This window comes from Miniopterus schreibersii, assembly GCF_964146895.1.
Source record: "Miniopterus schreibersii genome assembly, chromosome: 6".
NCBI classification, from domain to species: Eukaryota; Metazoa; Chordata; class Mammalia; order Chiroptera; family Miniopteridae; genus Miniopterus; species Miniopterus schreibersii.
Genome location: NC_138107.1, coordinates 12,076,996 through 12,098,237, shown reverse-complemented (window position 1 = coordinate 12,098,237; position 21,242 = coordinate 12,076,996). Strand labels below are relative to the sequence as shown.

General features: G+C 46.0%; 2 protein-coding genes across 5 annotated transcripts; one reads left to right on the top strand and one right to left on the bottom strand.

Annotated features, from left to right (window-relative positions):
- The first annotated feature begins 202 nt into the window (after positions 1-202).
- OARD1 (O-acyl-ADP-ribose deacylase 1) lies at positions 203-6,146 on the top strand. Of its 4 annotated transcripts, none has more exons than XM_081139487.1 (6): positions 203-291; positions 1,125-1,207; positions 1,548-1,692; positions 2,941-2,999; positions 3,998-4,110; positions 5,474-6,146. In XM_081139487.1, exons 2-6 carry the CDS (start codon positions 1,169-1,171, stop codon positions 5,574-5,576), a joined length of 459 nt encoding a protein of 152 aa, XP_080995613.1. In that variant the 5' UTR covers positions 203-291; positions 1,125-1,168; the 3' UTR covers positions 5,577-6,146. The 4 variants fall into 4 exon arrangements, with proteins under 4 accessions (XP_080995613.1, XP_080995614.1, XP_080995612.1 ...); XM_081139488.1 differs by lacking the exon at positions 203-291 and adding an exon at positions 302-326; XM_081139486.1 differs by lacking the exon at positions 203-291 and adding an exon at positions 405-558.
- A 1,839-nt stretch (positions 6,147-7,985) lies between these two features.
- APOBEC2 (apolipoprotein B mRNA editing enzyme catalytic subunit 2) lies at positions 7,986-19,185 on the bottom strand. The gene is made up of 3 exons (XM_081139484.1): positions 18,715-19,185; positions 10,721-11,284; positions 7,986-8,406 (listed from the first exon to the last, which is right to left on the bottom strand). Exons 1-2 carry the CDS (start codon positions 18,843-18,845, stop codon positions 10,741-10,743), a joined length of 675 nt encoding a protein of 224 aa, XP_080995610.1. The 5' UTR covers positions 18,846-19,185; the 3' UTR covers positions 7,986-8,406; positions 10,721-10,740.
- Positions 19,186-21,242: the final 2,057 nt, after the last annotated feature.

Below are 21,242 nucleotides of genomic sequence, written 5' to 3'. Positions count from 1 at the left end.
CCCCCCACCCCGCTCTGGGCTCGCCCCACCCCTAGTTGAAGGAGCTCAGCGCAGGCGTCCCTGAAGCCACGCCCACTTTCCTGATTAGATACCACTCCGGACCGAAAAAATACGCAGGCGCCTTTTAGACGCGCCAGTCTCTTCGACTCAAGTGCTACCCTGAACATGTTACTGCGCAGGCGCAAACTAGCTCCTTCGCCAACTTCCCACCCCCTTCTATGCAGCCACTGAAGGCACACCCCTGGGCTAATGCGCAAGCGCCGTTCCTTCCCGCTCGAGGCGGCTGTCTCGGTACGCATGCCCGGGTGGCCGCGGGAACCTCCACGGTATTTACCGCCGGAAGTTCAGCGGCCATCACCAAAGAGTGGTTCGGCCGGCTAGCTAGAGGGGCTTGTTTCCGCGGCGCTCCCGGGTGGTGGGCGGCCATTTTAAGTGCGTACTCTTCAGGGCTCTGGCGGGATTGGTTCCGCGTCTGGTCTCGTCGGCTGCCGCCAACCCACCAGGGCCGGATCTGGAGCCCTTCCCCGCGGGGCGGGACCTCCTCACCGCCGACTGCAGGTGAAGGGTAACCCCGGCACGGTGGGGCTTAGAGCGAGCTTCCTCGTTCCTTCCCACGGGACCGCGGGACAGGCTGTACACCTGGCGGACCCGCCTTAGGGTAGGAGACAGAGCGTGGGAGGCTCCTCTGGACTCCCTACACCCCCGAAGGCGGGGAGTAAGCCTTGAGAGGCCACCTCCCCTCCCCTTCCCGCGCGGGCCTGCACACTCCCCCTGGCCCGAAGTCCCTCCTTTTTCTTCTAGGCCGTACCCACCGAGCTCCGGGGCTGCCCAGCCTCCGCCGGGCGCGGGGAAAGGAGGAGGCGTGTCTTAGGGCCGCCTTTTCTGCGTTGGCCGAGCGGGCGCCCCTGGAAAGCGCCAAGTGCGAGCCGAGCGCCGCAGCCTCGGGAGCAAAGGCATTTTTCCTCCTCCTGGCCCCACGAGCTGTGTATTGTTCCTACAGGCCGAACGAAGTCACATTCACTGATGAACGATGCGGGGGGGAAAATAAGTGGGTGGTCAGCGCCATCTGAATACAGTATATCCAGGCTGCCTAAGCATTGTCCCTTCCTTTTTCCTTCTCGTAGCTGAAGAAACACTTAAATTCTGGAGATAGCAGCAACTCGGTATCATGGCCGGCAGCCCTAATGAAGATGCAGAAGGAAGCAGAGTGCGTAATAACTGCTCACTTACGGTGAACTGAAATTCAGAGTAATGGAGGTCAAAAACATAAACACTTTTTAATTAAACGAATAATTGAATTGTCTTTTTTTTTCTCTCTAGCTGATTTATTTTCGAAAGGCTAATACAACCTAGACAGAGACCAGCCGTCGCTTTCCTTTTGCATATGTTTTAATTCGTTGTGGTTAAATTAACTCCTTCAATTCTAAGGATTGGGCTTTTAATCAAGAAGGTGGGGAGGAGTGGTGGACAGGGTAAAGGAAAACAAAGAAATAGCTTAGTATTTTTCTGTATCTAATAAAACATTTTTTCCCCTTTGCACATTTTAGATCGCTTATGTGAAAGGAGACCTTTTTGCGTGCCCCAAAACAGACTCTCTAGCCCATTGTATCAGTGAGGATTGTCGAATGGGCGCTGGGATAGCTGTACTCTTCAAGAAGAAATTTGGAGGGGTACAGGAACTGTTAAATCAACGTGAGTTTCGAAAACAGCTTAACTCTTCTGCTCTGGCTAGAGCATCTTTTGACCTCCTGTTATACTTAGTAAACAAGATATACTTGCAAAGAGGGGGTTCCTAACCACTGAGTACTTTTAAGTCATCAGATTAAGTTTTCCACCACAAAAGTAGCCTCTAGTTTGGGTCCTTATTAAACCAAGTTTGAATTCTTGTAAAAGTTTCTAATTTCTTCCCCCTCTACCATAAAGCTCTGTTGATAGTACTTCACTTTTCTGAAAACCTTAATAACTGAACTGCTTAGCAAAATCCACAGGTATTAGCTTGGCATTCAAGATCTTCTGTTTACCCATATTGTATTTAGTAGTTCGGAATTCTCTTTTTTATAGACTCCTCCTATTACTTTCTACCAATGATTTTTATTTTTTTAAAAGTATCTTTAAAAATATGTATTTAAAAATATTTTTATAAATATTTTTTTAAGGGAGAGGGGGAGAGATAGAAACATCAATGATGAGAGTCATTGATGGGCTGCCTTCTGCACGCCCCCTACTGGTGAGCCAGCCACCAACCCCACCAGACAGGGAATCTAACCCAGATCTTCTGGTTCATGCGTCAGCACTCAACCACAGCCACAGGGGCCGGGCTCTACCAGTGATTTTACACCAGAGATGTGTATTAGAATCATGTGGAGCTTCTGAAAGAGTTGCTCAGACCACAGTCCAGGCATAGTCATCTCCTCTACTGGTGATTCTGACCCCAGCCTTTCACAGCAATTTTTTACTGCTTTATATTGTAGTTATATATGAACATGACACTTTCTCTTGATTGAAAACTCTTATAATTAGAAACCTTTTTGTACACTTATGTTCCCCATAATGTTTAAACATTAGCTCTTTGTATGTATAAAGGTCATTATTGAATGAACACAGATTTGGCAAAGGAAGAATGCTGTATATTCTAAAACATTTCAAGGCAATAGACAAAGTTTTTTAAGTGAACAGTAAGGGTGTACTTGAAAACAGGAGCAGGACAAAAGATGGGGTGTGAGGTAAAAATAGTTGAGAAAACATGATTAAGAAAGCTAGAAGCTAAGGAATGTAGTATTTAGGAAGATACGGAGCATAGTGTTCATAGACAATAAATAGGTTTCTTTAGAGTTGAAAATTAGTTCTGAGGTAAACAAATCTGTAAAGATTTTTTAAAAAGGTAAGGATGGAGATCAGTGTTCTGATTTTTCTTTCTACTATTAAATAACTTTTTCTTAGAAAAGAAATCTGGAGAAGTGGCTGTTCTGAAGAGAGATGGACGATACATATATTACTTGGTAAGACAGGGCCAATTCTCAATATGTTCTAAGGGTTGGTGAACAGATAGGCTGTACTGAGTTTGTGTTGATCATGATATTCCATTCTAGACAACCAAAGATGTCAACAGGCTGCTGATTTCATGCCAACTCAAGTTCAGTGGTGATGGCTATTTGGAGCTCTGGGTTAGAAAAGAAGCTGCATCCTAGCTCCAAGGAAAAGAGTACTATGACATCTACCAAAGGCCTATTTTCTAAGACTTGGAAAAGTTAGGGATGCCTCTTATAATTTAATTCCTTCCTCATCGTAGTGAGATTAGAAAAACAATAGTATCTCAAGAGACAGATTCTTCCGTAGTAAATGCACTCAGCTGCCTTCCTGCCTGCTGCCTCAATGTGGGATTCTTCCACTAGCCAAATGGTCTTTAGCCCCAGAAAGAGTGGCTTCTTGGTGATGGTGCTTGGTGACTTACAGCCACCCCTCTATGAGCTTGATTTGGATAGCGCAGTAAGTGCGTTCATGTCTTTGAATGCTGTCTTTAAGACTGCTGTGACTTCACTATTATTTGGAATACTACCAGTTTGTCTCTGGTCTTTTATAGAGAAACAAAAAGCAGGCAAGCATAGTTTCTAAGTAAATAGACTTAACAGGAAATTTCAGGTGGTGTGGGTTCTTGTTACAGATATACAGCTTATCTCTGGGAAGTGGCACAAAGACTTTCACCTACTTTGCTTAAAAACAATACACAATAGGCTCAGCCTGTTAACCTCCTGGTCTTGAGAAAAGGAAAGATTATTACCTGGCAGTGTCTGGGTTTTTCAGGTCCTATTTAGTTGATTTTCCTGAAGGTCTCCCATAACTGGAAGGGACAGTATGACATTTGTCATTTCTGCTTTTAAGACTATTCTATAAAAATACACTTTTTGTTTCAATTACCAGGATGCTGGGAGAACGTGGTGGCTTTTCTTTGGCTATCATTTTGGACTAATAGAAATTTGAATTCTTTCTTTGTACTCAGATTACAAAGAAAAGGGCTTCACATAAGCCAACTTATGAAAACTTACGGAAGAGTTTAGAGGCCATGAAGTCGCATTGTCTGAAGAATGGAGTCACGGACCTCTCCATGCCCAGGCAAGGAAATGTAGGCCCTATGTGAAGACTTGATTGGTGGGGTTTACTGTCTTAGACAAATGACTGAAAGGCTTAATCCAAAATACAGACTTAAAGGTGGACAAATTTCAAAACTTTAAAAAAATCACCAGTGAACCGGTTGTTAGACCTTACGCTAAAGCATACTAATTTCTTAGCCTGGATTGAAGGGCTCAGGATAATTATCTTAAAACCCACACCTGTCTCAACCTATGTAGTAAGGAGGAACCATTTTAATCACATTTGTTAAATTTCTGGTATCCTCTGCCTGAAGCCTAGCCTCTGCTGAAGCAATGTAAACTTAAGAACCAAGACCAAGCAATTGTGATTTCCCTCTGGGCCACTTCAGGTTTCCTAAACCTGTTAATCCTGTGCAGAGAAGGTTGTAAATGATCACTACCTTTTAAACTGTGTGCTTGTTGATGTTCACCTTGGCAGTAACCAGAGGGTATGTTCTTGATATAATGTCTTAGACCCTACCTGTTGGGAAATTAGGGAGTGGCGTTGGGGTTTTTAAGTGTGCCCTTTGAATCCTTTTCAGAAAATAGGTTTGGGGTCACTTCCTGTCACCTAGTTTTGAGTCAGTGTTGACCATGCATGCAGGTTTATTCCAAGCTCCAAGTTGGTTATGGGGCTATAGGGTCCCTTGTTACACTGGTCTTTAATATATTTATGGATTATGTATCAAACTTTTTTTAATCACAGTATTTTTTCAGGGACTTAATCATCACATTATATGAAATTAGCAGTTTTAAGCCTTTCTTTTTTCCCCTAGGAATGTTGAGGATCAATAAAGTAACATCTTAGAAGAAAGGTGCTGGGTAATAGAGTTTTGTAGGTCGATAAAGGTTTTTCACCAGGACGTTGCAAAGACCAGAATTGCAATCAGCTTGGCATTTCTCAATGTTCCATCTTGACTTCTTTTTTTGCAGAGATCCTGTCTTTTGTCTTCCTTATAACCTTCCTTAACTTTTCATGATCATATGTATTTTTTAAATACCAGTCGTTTCTCATCTACCCACAGCCAGTTTTCATCAATAGGAGGGTAGTGAATCTCCCATATCATGGTGGTTATACATTTCTAAATGTTGCTTGAAATTATTGGAAAGGGGTAACCAGTAGGCAAAAGAAAAGTGACAGCTGTGGGATGTTAGTGCTGCCAGGAACAGCCTTGGGTGACTCACAGCAGGAATTAACTTCCGAACTTCCACCATGTCTGCCTATAAGGGGTGAGATCAGATCATTTGTTCTTATGCTCTGGGTGAATGCAGCCTAAAGGAAGAGGGAAGGCGTGATTTCCTAGATACCTTCATTATAACCAATGGAGATGTTTTGTTTTTTTCAGGATTGGGTGCGGTCTTGATCATCTGCAATGGGAACACGTATCTGCAATAATTGAGGAGGTGTTTGAGGCAACAGACATCAGAATTACTGTGTACACACTCTGAACAGATGAGCGTTTTGGATGTGTCCATGTTTTTCTGCGTCATCCCAGCTGGGCCGTTGGACTGGGCAAACTGACTAAAAATTGTCAGAGGAGAGTTTCATGTGAAGTTGTCTGTGCTACAGGCCATGCTTGGGTTTCTGTATTCCCGTGGTTGGACTGGGACTCTGAAGGAGGGATTGCTTGGGAAGTGTTGCTGTGATTTTTCTTTGCAGGTAGGTAGGTAGGTAAGTAACAGCCTGCTATTTGGCAGGAAACTAGGTGTTGGGCCCTATGACCCTGTTTTGCTCCAGGATTCTACCTAATTTGTTTGGCTCACCACTAGGTGGCAGCATTGATTCCACTTCTCTGCTGTTTTAAGAGAAATTTCAGGAAGGATGAACGTTTCACTTCGTTAATTTTGAATCTTTTGTCATTTTTTGCATTTACTTGGTATTATCCTTATGTCCTCAGATTCATCCTAGGAGATAATTTTGAGGTTTTGTTTGTTTAAATTACAAAAATGGGTTTTTACATTGTAAACAAGGAATTTGTGTAAACAAAAAGGGGAAAATAAATATCTTCTTGGGCTACAGTGAGGTTCTGTGTGCATGTCTGTGTTCTGACTTGGATAGTGAAGGATTCACCTGTAACTTAATTCGGAAAATTCAGAACGGGGGTCCAGTGGGAAGAGCAGCAAGGTTAAAAATAAGAATGGACAGCATCTATGGATCAACATACTGTAAAGGCAGGCTTCTAGAATCCCTTCATGCTGAACTCTTCGGCCCACTACATAGTGTCTGTGATTGAACCTGCCTGAATTTAGTCAGGGAACATATCATATATGTTAAATGCCTGGCAATGTGCTTATTGCGGAGTGATGACTCAGTTGTTCTCAATAAAATTGATGCATCTTTTAAAGAAAAAAAGACCCACTTCCAAAACAATTCTATTTTGGTAGTTGGGGGGTTAGGGAAGATGGCTAGGTTTCTTTGCGTTTTTAAGCTCTGGAGAAGGCTGAGGTGTAACCAGCTGGGATGGAGAACAGTAAATATTAGTCCCCTTCTTAAGCTAAGAGAGCAGCACTGTGTTTTCTTGGTGGAAGAAGGTGGTTCATGGATTTAGCCAGTGGTGCAGTATTAGAGGTATTGGGAAAACTAGTGGAGGTCCACCCTCCGCTTATTGTGATATTATGAGTTCAAACAGCCAGACGTATTGATTTTTCTCCCTTGAGTGAATTCCAGGCCTTCATAGGACTTGCTTTCCCAAGTGTAAAGGAACTGGATTTTAGAATGTGCTTGTTGAAACACCAGGAGAGCACTGGTTAAATATAACCTTTGTACTTTATACTTACATTCTTACCACACTGCAGCCTGATAGGAGGCAGCAGTTTCAAAAAGTATTTCACGTCTTTTGTAGCTCTGTGAGGAACAGACAAGTTCGTGTAGTTGGGGTGGGGTACTGCAGGAGCAAGTTCATTGTCAAACTTTTGGACTAAGGCTTTCCTTGGAGAAGCTTTGCTTCTGTTCATTAGTAGTAGTAAAATTGAGGGGGAAAAGGGAAGGAATGTCTGAATACACAAAACGGAAAATGAGAGTGGGTGATAAGAGGAAGTATTCTGCTAACTATGCAAATAAATCTTAACACTTGGGTCAAAACATTGATTTTGAAGGCTTCTACATTGAAAGGGATCAGGGCAAGTTTTTTTTCATGTAGTATGAACCTTGGTTCTTTTAACAAAGCTTAGTCTTGTGGAAAACTGGCAGTAAGTGGAATGCTGGGGACTCAGCAGGGATGTGATAAAATGCTTTGTTATTTGTAGATAGTCTTGGGGTCAAATTCCGATGACTTATCACACTCCAAGCCTGGGGAAAGGCATCGCCTGATAATCAGAATGAGCACATTATTCCTGGAAACCTAGTTAGAGTTTGGCAAACACCCAGAAATTCACATGTGAAATTTTACATCTACCTAGGACTCAAATCTTTTAAGAAATGACACTTTGATGTCATCATGCCATCACCATCAAGTACCACATGTTGACTACTCTTATATTGTGTATCTGAACATTGAAATCCTCCTACTCCTCACTTCTAATTAATCAAGAGGCAGATTTGCTTATTAATTGGCTGTTGGAACATGGATATTTTATAAACAGATTCCCCATGCCTTTTGTTTCCCCCTCTACCATATTCCTTGTCTTCAGAGAAGGCAAAAAGCACTCAAGGAATCGGAGAAGAAAATATTTTGTGAAGGTCGAGACCAGGATGAGAAGTCTACATGGGAGAGTTAGTATCCTGTGTTGCCTAGACAAGTCCTGGTTTAGGCCTCCCTCCCACTTACAGTGTGGCTTGGGTCATAGCCTGGGAAATCCCTATTCCTGGGACTTGATCACTTCTAAATGTCCAAGTTCCCTACAAAACCTGGTCACAGAAAAACCACACCACTTCTTTTATTGTTGCTGCTCATTTTTCTTTTTAAAAAAAAAAACAAACCAATTTAACATAAATGCATTTCTGGACATATTTCAAAGATCTGCACAGATCTTGGATCTGAGGCTCTTTGCCTTAAGCAGCCCATTTTGGGGAATAATTAAGACCCTCAAACCCATGATGCCTGGTGCCCATGCATGGTTGCTATTTCTCCTTGCATCTCTCTTTCCCAAGAGCAGCCTTAGAAAGAGAGGCACAGCTAAAATGATTTACAGCATGAGAAATGTATTTTGAGTCCTCAGAGGGCCTTGTGCAGTGGGATTGGTTGGTGTCGAATGTTGTCCAGGTCCAAGTGGTATTAGGAAGTCAGGCATGTCCCAGATGACCATACATGTCACCACTGTCTCTTGGCAGCAGGCAGACCTTGAGAAAACAGAAAACGTTACTGAGAGCCCTGCTGGCCCCAAACAATGAAGTTTTCTTTTTGAATTAGGGCTTCTGTGTGCCTTCCCCAAGTCCCTGAATTTCCCTAGTGTCCTGTGACTATTGGTTTACCCAGGGTTGGATTTGTACAGAGAAAGCCCCAGAAGAGATCTGCTTTAACTCTGTTCTTTTGTGTTGAACACACGGTTAAATCCTAATCTGTCAGTTTCTAAAAGATGGAGTAAGAAATACGAGGAAAATTTTATTTAACACATGCCCTTTTCTTGGGAGTATTTTAATTAAGCAGAGTTGTTCTTTTGGGCTTTTAGATACCTCTATTTCATGCCAATTTTTTTAAAACTTGGTACATTTGAACCTTTTTAGGAACATGAGCAGCTCAAGTAGAGTACAGACAGGGAAGCATGTTAATGGGTTCAGATGATAGTTATGTTCACTGATGGAAAGAGGCTTATAATGTGGAACATGTCTAATAATATTTTATTAAGAATAATTTTACTTAGAAATGGACTTTTTCCATCAAACTGATTTATCTATTTTACTTGTTTAGATTAGCATAAGGTACAACCCTCAATTATCCAAAATAAAGCTGTTTTTAATCCTCTTTGAAATGCTTAATTTTTATAGCAGATTTATCTATCTCATTTGACTTAATGGGGAAAAAAGCCAACAACACACACGAATCCCTGAGGACTTGCTAGTTGGGCAGCTGGAAGAAGTGGCCCGTGACTCTGAAAGATGTTTAAGAAGAAAGTATACTAGGGTTAAAAATTAAGCTACCAGTCATCCTGTAGAATCTATGTAGGGTTTATAATTACAGTGATAGTACCTACACTAATAAAATCTTCAAGGAATTTAAAAGCTAATTTTGTATCGTTAGAGGTCACCCTTAGAAATCTGTATTACGGTTCACCACCACTCAAAGTGTAGTGTCTTATTTTATATGAGCAGAGTATCACGTTACATTACCAGACCATAGTCTCACTGAATTCAATGAATGGGTCCTGCTTTTTGTAAGAAATGGCTGAAATGGTGTCTTCACGGATTGGCGAATGCTCAGCTGGAGAATGACCAGGCCCACCGAGTGCACGTGTAATAGCAAACACCTGCTCTAGAAATGGATATTTTCAAATGGTGTTTATCAAGCGACATCTTCTCTTAACAATATTAACAGTGAGAGACACCAAAAATGAATAACTTCATGGAAGCATGCTCCTTTCATGCTTTAGTAATATGAGTTATTCCAGAATTAAGGTTAAGAGGGTGGTTAGGACCCATTCTCTGTTACTGGAGGACTTTGATCAGTAACTCAGGCCCTATAAAGGGACTTAGTCATAGCATTGCTGTGGGAACAAAGTAGATTAGACCAAATTCAAAAAAAGATAGCATAAGATTCTTTACCCTGTTTCCTGAGGGTAATCATCCTGTTTCTGTGAGAGTCTAATTTACCCTCAGCAAGAGGCCAAATCGGCCTTAATTGTGTCCTAATTATTTGCTTAAATAGCTAAGTTTTACTTCCAATTCTCTTATCACATCTTGATTATCTGTAGGAGGCTACTTCTGAGCTGCTGACTAATTTACAAACATCTTTTTAACCCTTTAAACATTCCTGCGTGGGAGAACTTGTTGCTGTATTATCCCCATTCCTGCATTCAGCATTTTTCTAGAAGTCCCGCTGAGGTCTTCTCAACATTAGAAAGACGTTCCTGCATGGTGCATTCACACAGCAAGGACTGGTCTCCCTCAAAGCAGAATCATTCGTTTGACAACATGTAAGCTTGCTTCTCTGGCCAAAAAAAGTTGGGGAATTTAAAGTATCAAAAATGAAAAGAAAAAAAAAGTTGCCCCAGGTAGAATGAAACACCTGCTTTAGAGAAAAAACTGGAACGGTAGGATTGCAAATGGGGTGGGAGCAAGGCATCTACAAGGCATCTGGAATGAGTACTTCTGGACACACGTCCATGGGGCGTGCTTAGGGGATTGAGATATATTCTAGGCCCTCGTTTAGTAGCGGGCCCTTGCACCATCTAAATGTTACTACAGAAAAAGCTTTCAGATTCCCATCAACCCTACTTTTCCATGTTATGGGGAAAGTTAGTCTGACATAAAGGGGTAGGAGGAAAAAGCATCTAGGGAGAGGAATTTGGAGGAAATAAAAGCCAGGATCTTCTGCAATGTTTTTACAATCAACCCAAAGCAGAAAAATGAAATCCTTCCCCAGGAAAACCTAAGCCACTGCTTCCACCTGGCCTTGAGCCTCCCGCCCGGGGGATGCAGTCACGGGGCCACGACTCACGTGGGGCCGAGCCGCGTGGCCTACTTCAGGATGTCGGCCAACTTCTCCTCGTAGTACAGGAAATTCTCCTGAATGTCCTCCCAGGGCTCAAACGACTTGGACTCGCCCTCTTCCTGCTCCACAAAATTCTGCCAGATGTACTCGAAGTCCTGGGGCTTCATGATGCGCAGCCTGCAGCCGGCCGCCTTCAGCTGCCGCAGGGCGGCCTGGATGGGGGGCTCCTCCCACATGAACAGGCGCCCCACCAGGATGAGCAGCCGCAGGTTCTTGGTCTTGCTCAGGGTCTTGGCGATGCGCTCGGCGCAAGCCACGCAGGGGCTGGAGGACACGTACCAGGTGACGTTGTACCGCAGGGCAGGGTCGAAGGTTGGCACGACGGTGTTGAAGAAGGCCTCCTCGGCGTGCGCCGTGGCGTGCTCGTCCTCCAGGTACCCCCGGGACGCCTGCACCTGGCCGCCCTTGTCCTGCACTTCGATCACGTAGCAGAGGAAGGTCTTGTTGCGCCCAGAGCTGTACTCCACGTTCCGGAACTGGAACTTGAAGTAGTTGACAGGCAGCCGCTCCCTGCGGGTCGAGAAGACAAAGGGACAGGAGGAAGAGAGAACGATGAGTTCTGGTGTCTAGGCCCAGCCTGGAGCGGGTGGCTCTCCAAGACCTCAGCATGCGTGACAAAAAGGCACGAAAGAACCCCAAAGGGCTGACCTGGAGGAAAGAGACTGTGGAGTGAGGTGTGCATTCCGGTCACCCCGTTAGGAAGGGTCTCCAGACACCTCACTGTCACTCGCTGTGCACAGCACACGCCTACATTCGAAATGACTCTTGAACCTGGCTCTACGTTAGAATAACCTAGAAGGTTCTACAAACAACGCCTGGGCCTCACACGAAGCCAGTTAGATCAGGACATCTGATCGGGGGTCCAGGCATCAGCATTTCTAAAAGCTCTCCAGATGATCCGAGTTTGTGGCCAGGTTTGAAAGCAGTGTTGAAATAGTAACTTACAAAGCAGTGAGCATGTGAAGTTCCTCGTGACAGAGCAAGGCAAAGATTTTGCAGAGCATTTCGTGCTTCCATTCCGCCTCCTTGTCACTCGTGTATGCTACATCTTGGGCGTAGAGTGGCCTACAATTTGCAGTGTCATGCTCTCCTAGCGACTGTTTCTCAAGCTTACCTTTTCCCTCAGGTGAAAGAAGGGTTGTCACAAAGTGTCAAGAATTTTTAGTTTTGAGGCCACACTACCTAAGGGTACCTCAATATGACTTAGCTTGTATGTAGTACTGAATCAGTTCAAAATCATGAAAGATTTGGCCTCTGCCCTCTAGATGCTTATGATCCAGCAGCTAGATTCTAGCTGGGCAGGGAAGATGTAAATAAGACAGCTGAAAACAGTAGAAAACTGCTAAAAATGAGTAGGTAGAGTGAAGGACATAGGAAGGCTCTTGAAAGTTTAGCCTTGATTCAGGAGGCAATAAAGAATCATTACAGGTTCTTGAGTCACAAAAGACCATAAATCGCTTCTCAGCCTTTTGGCTAAGATCAAGTGTAGCTGTTCTTATCAGCTTAATATCTGAAACGTCCTCTACCCTAGGACAATATATTAAATGGGTTTTTGGAGCAGGGAGGTGGAATGGGAGCTTGCTCCATCCACTCCACTCATTTCTTGCAGTACTTCTGGGGATGGTATGCAAAAGAAAGAAAAAAGGAAGACATAGTAAAAGTCATGCCCATAGAAGAGGACTGGGGTGGCTTTAGGCAGACAGAGGGAAGCTGGGGAAACCCAGGGACTAGAGAGGGCATCCGAGTTGAAGGTTGTTTCTATCTTTATGCATATCGTGTGTTTTTCTAAAATAGGAAGATTTGTGCAGGTTTGAAGGCCAAGGAGAAAGCGGAGGCTTTCACGGGGGAGAGAAGTGCCAGAAGGAGAGCAGGGGGTGAGTAGCTCCAGCTAGGCAGCTGGAAGGCTTTCTTTTTTAAAAATGGAATCTCTGGGGAGCATTTGCGATCTTGCTCCCCAGCATGTGTCCTCAGTTTGGCTCAAATAAACTCTTATAAAAATTCTCAAAATAAAAATTAAAATGTAATCTCTGTGGCTGCCCCAGAAGATACCCTGAGGCAACCACTAACTTCGCCATTGCTCCCCTCCCTGTCTGCTGTTTCCCCAGAGAGGTCACCTGACTCTCCGGGCTGCAGGGGAATCCCTGGTATCCCAGGGCCTTGGCTGCTTAGGGGTAAGCAGCAGGTGCCAAAGAGCTGAGTAAACCTGAGCTGTTTCCCTGCAGTGTTCCCTTCCTCCCATCACCAGTTTTATTCTACCCAAGTTTCCATGTCCCTTGCTGGCAAGTTAAGTTTCCACTTCGGATGGACGTTTGAGGACCCAGCCCGAGGGATTCCTTCGGGTACTATACTTAGCTTTCTAAGCCCCTCTGACCCAGGTTGGATGTGTTTATTATTTACTTAATATTTTGGGAGAATGGATGACCTGATGATTCTCCTCTTTCAGTCCCCGTGGGCTTGGCTCTCCCTAATTAAACTCACCCCACCAGACCACTCCTGAACTTTGCCCATTACTAAATTATCCCTTCTCTTCCTGGAATGGCTTTTTCCTTCTAAGAAACACAGAGCCTACCTTTCTTGCCCAAACCCTCTTTTGCTCTTCAAGGCCTTTTGCCAGATCACCCCACTACACCCCGAGTCTAATCCAGAGCCACCTGTATGATGGATTCTCAGAAGTCCTCACTTAATGTCATCAATAGTTCTGCGACTTTAAGCAAAACAATGTATAAGAAACCAATTTTCCCATAGGCCGAGTGATATAAACAAGACTTAAGTTCCTATGGCATCTCATCAATGTTATCATGAAGCATCGTTGAAAGAAAGGTGGTTATTGGAGGACCTGCTGTATTCATGACCGTGTGATAGGTGTGGGGCTTCAGCAATGGCTGTCTGTAGTCCCTCAGGTTTCCTTCTGGAACCCCCAAAGTATTGCTCCAACTTGGCCAAGTACAGTTCAACAGAGAGTATGAATTTGGCCCAGCGTGCCGTTGCCAGTTGGCCAGATGGTCTGAGACTGCTGCTTTTCTCAGCCCCTCATCCCCTGGGCAAGGGGAGAGGACCCACAGAAAAGTGAAACCCAAGAGAGAGAAAGAAAGTTCGCTTCTATAAATACAAATTTCCAACCCCTCTGGCCAGCAGCCTCATGGTCTCCCCTGTCCCTCAGCAGAGACAATAGAAAGACAAAACAGATGCCTCAGGAAGGGAAGTGCTTTCAAGGGGCAAAAGGAAAGTCAGGGAAGGCCTTGGCTCGCAGCCTTTCCTCTGGGCTTCCTCAGAGACTGAGTTTGCCTGGCTTCTCCTTTTTGGTCTTCTGGAAGGAGCATAAAGATTGAACGGGGTTCTTTGGGAATCCCCACAGACTGAAACAGCTAGGCCCTTGAGGGAAACCAGGGGAGCAGAGCTGGTAGAGGTTGGAAACTTCCCCAGGGAGCTAAGACACCATGGTCATCTCGGTGATGTTACAGAATCACAAAGTAAGTCAACACTATTATGTCCACTAGTAGAAGGAAGGAAATACTGACACTTCTTAAATTATCAGGCATTTTTTTCTAAGTAGCATGAGATGCCTGAGGACCACATTTACTTGTACTCTCAACCCCAGCAGATGTGTCACTGCTAAAGAGGGTGTGGGGGGATGTTGGAGTGGTGGTCAGGAGAGAGGTGTGGACGGTAGATTTTTTACCTGGACTCAGTCACTTCTTCAGGCACAGAACCAACAGCATTATTCCTACCCACAGCCTCAGATGGCACCTCTTTAAGCACCACTTTTTCATGCTTTCTGCAAACAAGACCATTCACACTTCATCTGCTTAGGAGGCCTACTGGGCATTGCAATTCTCTAGGCAGGAAACAGACTCAAATATCTAGAAAAAATTGGGATGATGGATGGTCTGCTTGGTGGAGGGGGAAGGGATGTAAGTAAATGTGTGTGTGTGTGTGTGTGTGTATTTTCCCCCTCGTGTTCACATTTAAAAACATTTGCACTTCCTACACATAAATCTATACAGTGAAAAGAAGCAACCTGGAGGGGAGTAGATGCTGGTCTGAGATTAAACATTTGCTCCAAGATAACCCATGGAGTGGAAAATCCACCCACAGATGATTGAGTGTTGACTCATTTCAGCTTTCGTTCGCAAGACCTGCTTGAAAGAGGCAAAATTGCTAGTTTTAGTTCCTGTCTCCTTTTCAGACCACTTTCAAAGTGATGCAAAGGAGGGGCCTGGTCAGAAGGAGGCGTGGAGAGAAGCCGGAGGTGGAAGGGACTGATTTCCTAGAGCTGCGCAGGGGCATGGGGGCTGCTGGCTGCTGACTGGCAGTTCTGGAGAGCCTGCTGCCCAAGGCAGGCCCTGAGCCCGCCCCTTTTCCCTGGCACACATCTTTGCCCTGGGCTCTGACCTTTCCCTGGCCCTCAGCGGAGACCAGGGTGGTCAGAGTTAGTGGTGTCTTCTGTTCTTTATGGAACAAACCTTCCTGGCATGCTCCAGAGTCCAGGGTAGGGGGTGAGGGGCTACGGCATTAACAGTGGTGTCAAAGGCCCCTCACTCCTTGCCTGTCCCTTTTCCTCTGAAGCCTGCCTCTTCCCTCTGTGTTCCTCCCACGGCCAGAGTAAACTACTGGAAGCTAGAGCAGTGGTCGGAAGGGGATTGGTCCCTTTGATGGCAAGTTCAGCTTCATGCAAAATCATACACAACATAACTAGAGGCTGCCAGGCTGAGCCACAGCCACTCATCACTGAGATGGAGAGACAGGACACAACCAGTGGTGCCCAGAGCTTCCCTAGAGCATGCTGAGTCCAGAGGCAGCCGGGGACCGTGAAATCCTCCTCTGAGCCCAGCACTGCTCGATCTTCATACATCCTCAATTTCTCTCCTGGAGAAGTTGTCCCCGAGGTTAATTCCCTATCTCAACACCTGGCAGAGAGCCCAACGCACAATAGGTGTTCATCACTAGTTCACTTCCTTATTCAAAAACAAGTATTAATTACGTGTTAGGAGCTGAGTACTTGTCTTGGTGCAGGGACAAAGCAGTTAAAAGGCAAAGTCCCTGTCCTCATGGAAGTTAAATACTGGCGAAGGAAATGGGCAGCAAATAAATGATTCCTGTTCAGTAAATATTTGTTGACAATAAAAGCCGCTTCTTTATGGCTTTTTAAAGCCACAGTGTGATGATTTGGAGTCAGACAGTCCTGGGGTTCGCACCCTGCTCCATCCACTAGCTTTGGGCAAATTACTCATCCCTCCAAAGTCTGGTTTCCTCATCTGGAAGGTAGGTTGAGGAACCCAACCCCTCAGGTTCTGAACCACTGTGGCCACTCAAGAAATTAAACTTAGTATTGAGGGATGGTGCCTTTTTTGGGCCTCAAACCTTATCCCTCAGAGCCCATCTTAAGCACTCCCAACCTCAGCCTTGTCTACTCTTCCTCTCACTTTCAGAGACTCCTCTTTTTCAGTGGTGTGCTAGCTTAGCACCCAGCAAGCCACGGGAAAGAGAAAACACCCTCATTTCTAACTTTGCCGACTTCTGTAAACACTCTCATTATGGCAATTTCAAGAACACGGAGTCGGGAAGAGAGACACGCAATGGGCTCTCAGCCAGTGTGAGCCGGCTTGGGCACACCCTGCAGCTTCAGACCCTTTCCTAACGCTTTCCCCCACGTTCTTGTGACTGTTCTCAGGCCTGCTTCCATCCCGGGTGCCCTAGCAAACCAGAATCACGACACACAGGGTCTCTCTCCCTCCATTCCTACCTGGTGCTCCCTCCTCACCACAGACTGTTTGCTGAAAAGCCATCTGCTCTCTCCTAGCTTGTGGGCCAAGTCTAAGGCGCAGTATGGACAGGCCCATCCCCTACCTGTGGGGACCCAGGCTAGGAGAGGGCCTGCTTGGGACCCCTTGACTCTAGGACATCTGGAAAAGGAAGGAGAGGAGAGTCAGTCCCTCATCCTGTCCCTGCATAGACACAGCCGCACCTCTGGGCTATTTTAAGCCATCTGTTTACCCCAGGGGCCCAGGAGACAGATCTCCACAGCTGTCACTTGTGGCCAGGAAACACTCAGGGCTCCACCTCCCTCCTGAGCTGCTCTCAGAGCACCCAGCAAGCTGCCCGACCTGTGACCCTTTTTCTGAGCTTGGGTCAGGGAAAGCCTCTGAACCACACTGCCCTGCAGTGGAGACAGCTGGAGCTCTGTTTGGTAAACCTGGGAACCAGGATGCATAAGAGAACAGGGGAAAGGACACTTGGCTGGAGTCAGACGACCTGCCACTTACTGGTTCTGAGGGCTCCAACAAGTCACTCAATCTACCTGACTCTCAGTTTTCCTGTCTGAGAGTGGCAATAAAATAGCTCCCTCCCCAGACTAGCACCATGCTGAGGGTTGAATGAGCTCATGCATGTGACAATATGCCATGACTGTGAAGGCCTGGATGGATGTAAGTTGCATTAGAGGGTTTAACCCTTTAGGACCTGCCACCCTGGGACTCCAAAGCCTGCCCAACTCAACAAACACAGTCCTATTCTGTCCTGAACCTACCCTGTACCTGTGCCGGGGAGGTCACAGCCCTGCACAGAGTGGGCCTGCGTGGTCACGTCTGTGTGACCAAGACAGCATGCACCAGCTGCTCATGTGTCAGAAAAAGGATCTCCTTCCACAGAGAGCTCCTGGAGTTGAGGACTCTCCTGGCCTGCTGGCTCTAGGCTCTCTCTATGTCTGCATTCATCTGTGCCCCTTGCTTTTTGAATCCTAGGTTGAGGGCGATATTAGTTGGTTGGGCATGGGCTAACACAAGTTGTGGGGCTCTACCCTGAACTCTTACCTTAGGAATTAGCATGCATTTTCCCTCGGGTTCTCTTAGAGGTTGGAAACTATCTGAGCTGGAAGGGGTCTTGGGAATCACCTAGCGTAGCTTGCTCATGTTACAAATGAAAAACGCTGAGGCCAGGACTGGAAAGTCACTTGCCCAGCCTATAGCGGCAGGTGCATTGCCACCCAGGGATCCTTCGGCCCCTTGAAGGCATCGCTCCTCCATTCTTTTGAAACTTCTTAGTGAGGCCCCTCCTCTGCCTGCGGGCATTGCTGGACCCCCGGGAAGGAAACCTTGGGGCTCAGGAGGCAATGTGGCCCCACGTATCCCCTTATTCTTTGCGTAGGAACTTAGCAGGGTTTTCTATTAAAGGGACACAGAGGGAAGAGGGGGGAGACCACTTGGGGTTATTCCTGGAGACCGCACAATGTGGACGAGGCAGAGGGACCCTGTTTGTAGCCCCCTCCTTGGGGCCTCGAGACCCTTTGCTCTGGGTCCTGGTTCCTCCCGGTTGTGGCTCCAGGGGTGGGAATCCCTCCTCTGTCCAGAAGCTCCTGGCCCTGGCCTATGTTACCTGTGCGGTGACCTCTCCGTTTCCCAAGGGGGGGAGGGGATGCGACAGCCCCTGGGGAAACTCAGAAAGGACTGAACAAAGACAAAACCACTTCTCACTCAGGCTTGGGAAAGGATGGGTCTCTCTTCCCTGCTTTAGGACCTTCTCCTGAGAGAGCTCTAAAGGAAAGAGTGAGACCTGCAGATAGAGGAGAGGCCCCCTCGGAAGCAGAGAGAGAAGCAGAGGGAGGAAGTCCTTTGACTGGGGCCACATTTAGACGTGCCAGTGTCCTCACCAGAGTCCCTGGGACTGAGCAGGGAGGCAAGTGATGCCCCAGGACCAGGAGGCCTCAGGGGTGGTTGCATTACCTCCAAGGAGCTCCTTTTACCTCCCCTGATTAGAGGGCCCATGGTGTCGCCCTGAGAAGCCAAGCGACATTTGCTGCTGTGTCCCCGGCAGCCCCTACCGCGCATACCTGTGCCCTCTCGCAGTTTGATCCTGACTCCTACTACTAGCATCCCAGGTTCCCCCAGCCTGTCCCCAGCCCGTGCTCCCCTGGGAGGAGGACCCCAGGCCACACCAGCTCTCACCCTGTGACGATCTCAAAGGGGGGCAGCTCGATCAGCTCCTTCAGCTTCTCGGGGTCGTCTAGGTTGTCCAGATCCTCGCCATTCTGGGAGGCAGGCGCCGAAGCCTCGGCGGCCTCTTCTTTCTGGGCCATGGAGGGGCTGTGGCCGGGGAGTAGCTGAGGGAGAGGAGAGGCCGCGGTCCGGGCCAGGGCCTGGCAGCAAAGTCCCAAGCAGCTGTCAGCAGCTAAATCTGCTGGGGGATGACAGGCAGAGGGCTGGGCAGGCCAGGCTGAGTGTGCTCACCCCTCGCTACGGGGTTTTATAAGTAGAGGCTGTCTGCCCCTCCCAGGCCCTTTCCCTCTATCTTTTTTTAATTGAGTGACAGCGGGCGCCAGGCTGGGGAGGAATGGAAAATCTGGCCCTGAGTATCCCCTATTTATCAGTAGGCAAAGACAGGAAGCTGGCAGGTGGGGATGGCTTGACCTGCCCTCCCTCCCCTCCCCAGTCGAATACCTATTCATATTCTCTCCTCCCTCCCCCTTCACCTCATATCCTTCCTTCCCTTTGTTTCCCACCGAGCTTTCCCAGCTCCTTGGGTGGGGATTGTGGAAGGGGCTGGGGGGCATCCTGAGGTTTAGGACAAAAGCGTTCCCAGAGGTTTATGGAGGATGAGGCTCGTGTTGAGGTGGCTGCAAAGAGCCCCAGGCCAGTTTGGTTGGGGAAAGCTGGGTTCAGGTGGGATGAGAGCTGCTAATTTGGAAAGAAACTGAATTGTCACCCAAGGACAGTGGGTGCTGATTTGTCTGTTATGGACACAAAATGCAGTGTCAAATGTGGGAGCTCCAGTAGTGACAATCCTGCCTGCCATTTACGAAGCTTAGAATTTTTGAAATAGGCCAGACAGTGAGTTTAGTGGTTTACATGTGAAATCAGACTTAATGGTCTCAACAGCCCCGCAAGGCCATGTGTATTATCCCATGTTACACATGAAGAAACTGAGATGCACAGAAGGATTAAGGGCCTTGCTTAAAGTCATAAGCCCATAAGTGGCAGAGCCAGAATTAAAACACAGGCTTCTTCTTACTGTGATTAAATTTACTGGGATGACATTAGTTAATGTGATTATATAAGTTTCAAGTGTGTAACTCTATAATACATCATCTGTACAGAGTGGGGCAAAAGTAGGTTTATAGTTTGTATGGAAAATATTACAATAATTAATAAATAATAACACAAGAATAAACTGTGTTTTATGGACTCACAACTGTAAACCTACTTTTGCCCCTACCTATATATGGCATCGTGTGCTCACCACCCGAATTCTAGTCTCCCATCACACATAATTGACCCCCTTTGCCCTCTTCACCCTCCCCACCCTTCCCCCCTGTAACCACCATATTGTTGTCTGTGTATGTAAGGTGTTTTTTTGGCTGGTTTGTTTTTTTCTTTTATTGCTTTCTGTTTTATATCCCACACATGAGTGAAATCATGTGGTTCTTGTTTTTTCCTGTCTGACTTATTTCACTTAGCACGATACTCTCAAGAGCCATCCATGTTGTTGCAAATGGCAGTATTTCATCTTTTCTTAGGGCTGAGTATTGTTCCGTTGTACATATGCACCAGCCTTCATCCAGTCATCCATTGGAGGACACTGAGGTTGTTCCCATGGCTTGGCCACCATGAATAATGCTGTAATGAACATGGGGGTGCATATATCTTTATGAATAAATGCTTTCAAATTTTTCTGGTAGATACACAGAAGAGGGATTGCCAGTCATATGGTAGCTCTACTCTTAATTTTTTAAGGAAGCTCCATACTGTTTCCCATAGTGGCTGTACCAATTTACATTCCCACAGCCTCTCCAACACTTATTATTTATTGTCTTATTGATAACAGCCATTCTAAAAGGTGTGTGGTGGTATTTCATTGTGGTTTTGATCTGCATTTTTCCCTTATAGCTAGTGGAGTTGAGCATCTTTTCATATATCTGTTGGCCATTTGTATGTATTCTTGGAAAAAGTGTCTGATCAGGTCCTCTGCCCATTTTTTAATTGAATTGGTTGGTGTTTTTCTTGTTGTTGTTGAGTTGTATGAGTTCATTCTGTAATTTGGATATTAGCCCCTTATCAGAGGTATTGTTGGCAAATATTTTTTCCCTTTCAGTTGGATGCCTTTTTGCTTGTTAATGGTTTCTTTTGCTGTGCAGAAGCTTTTTAATTTCATATAGTTCCATTCATTTATTTTTTGCTTTTATTTCCCTTGCCTTTGGGGTTAAATTCATAAAACCCTCTCTGAGACCAAGGTCCATAAGTTTAGAACCTATGTTTTCTCCTATGTATTCTATTAAAAGTCAGGATTTTTAGTCCAGATGTCAAACATTCAACCACAGTGCTGTTTCCTCTCAGTCAGTTCTTTATTTATTTAACAAATATTTATTGAGCTTCTACTATGTGCCAGGTGCTGCTTCAGATACCAGGGATATAGCAAAGAACAAAGCAAATGAAAATTGCTGCTCTCATGGAGATTGAGGGGGTTGGACAATAAACAG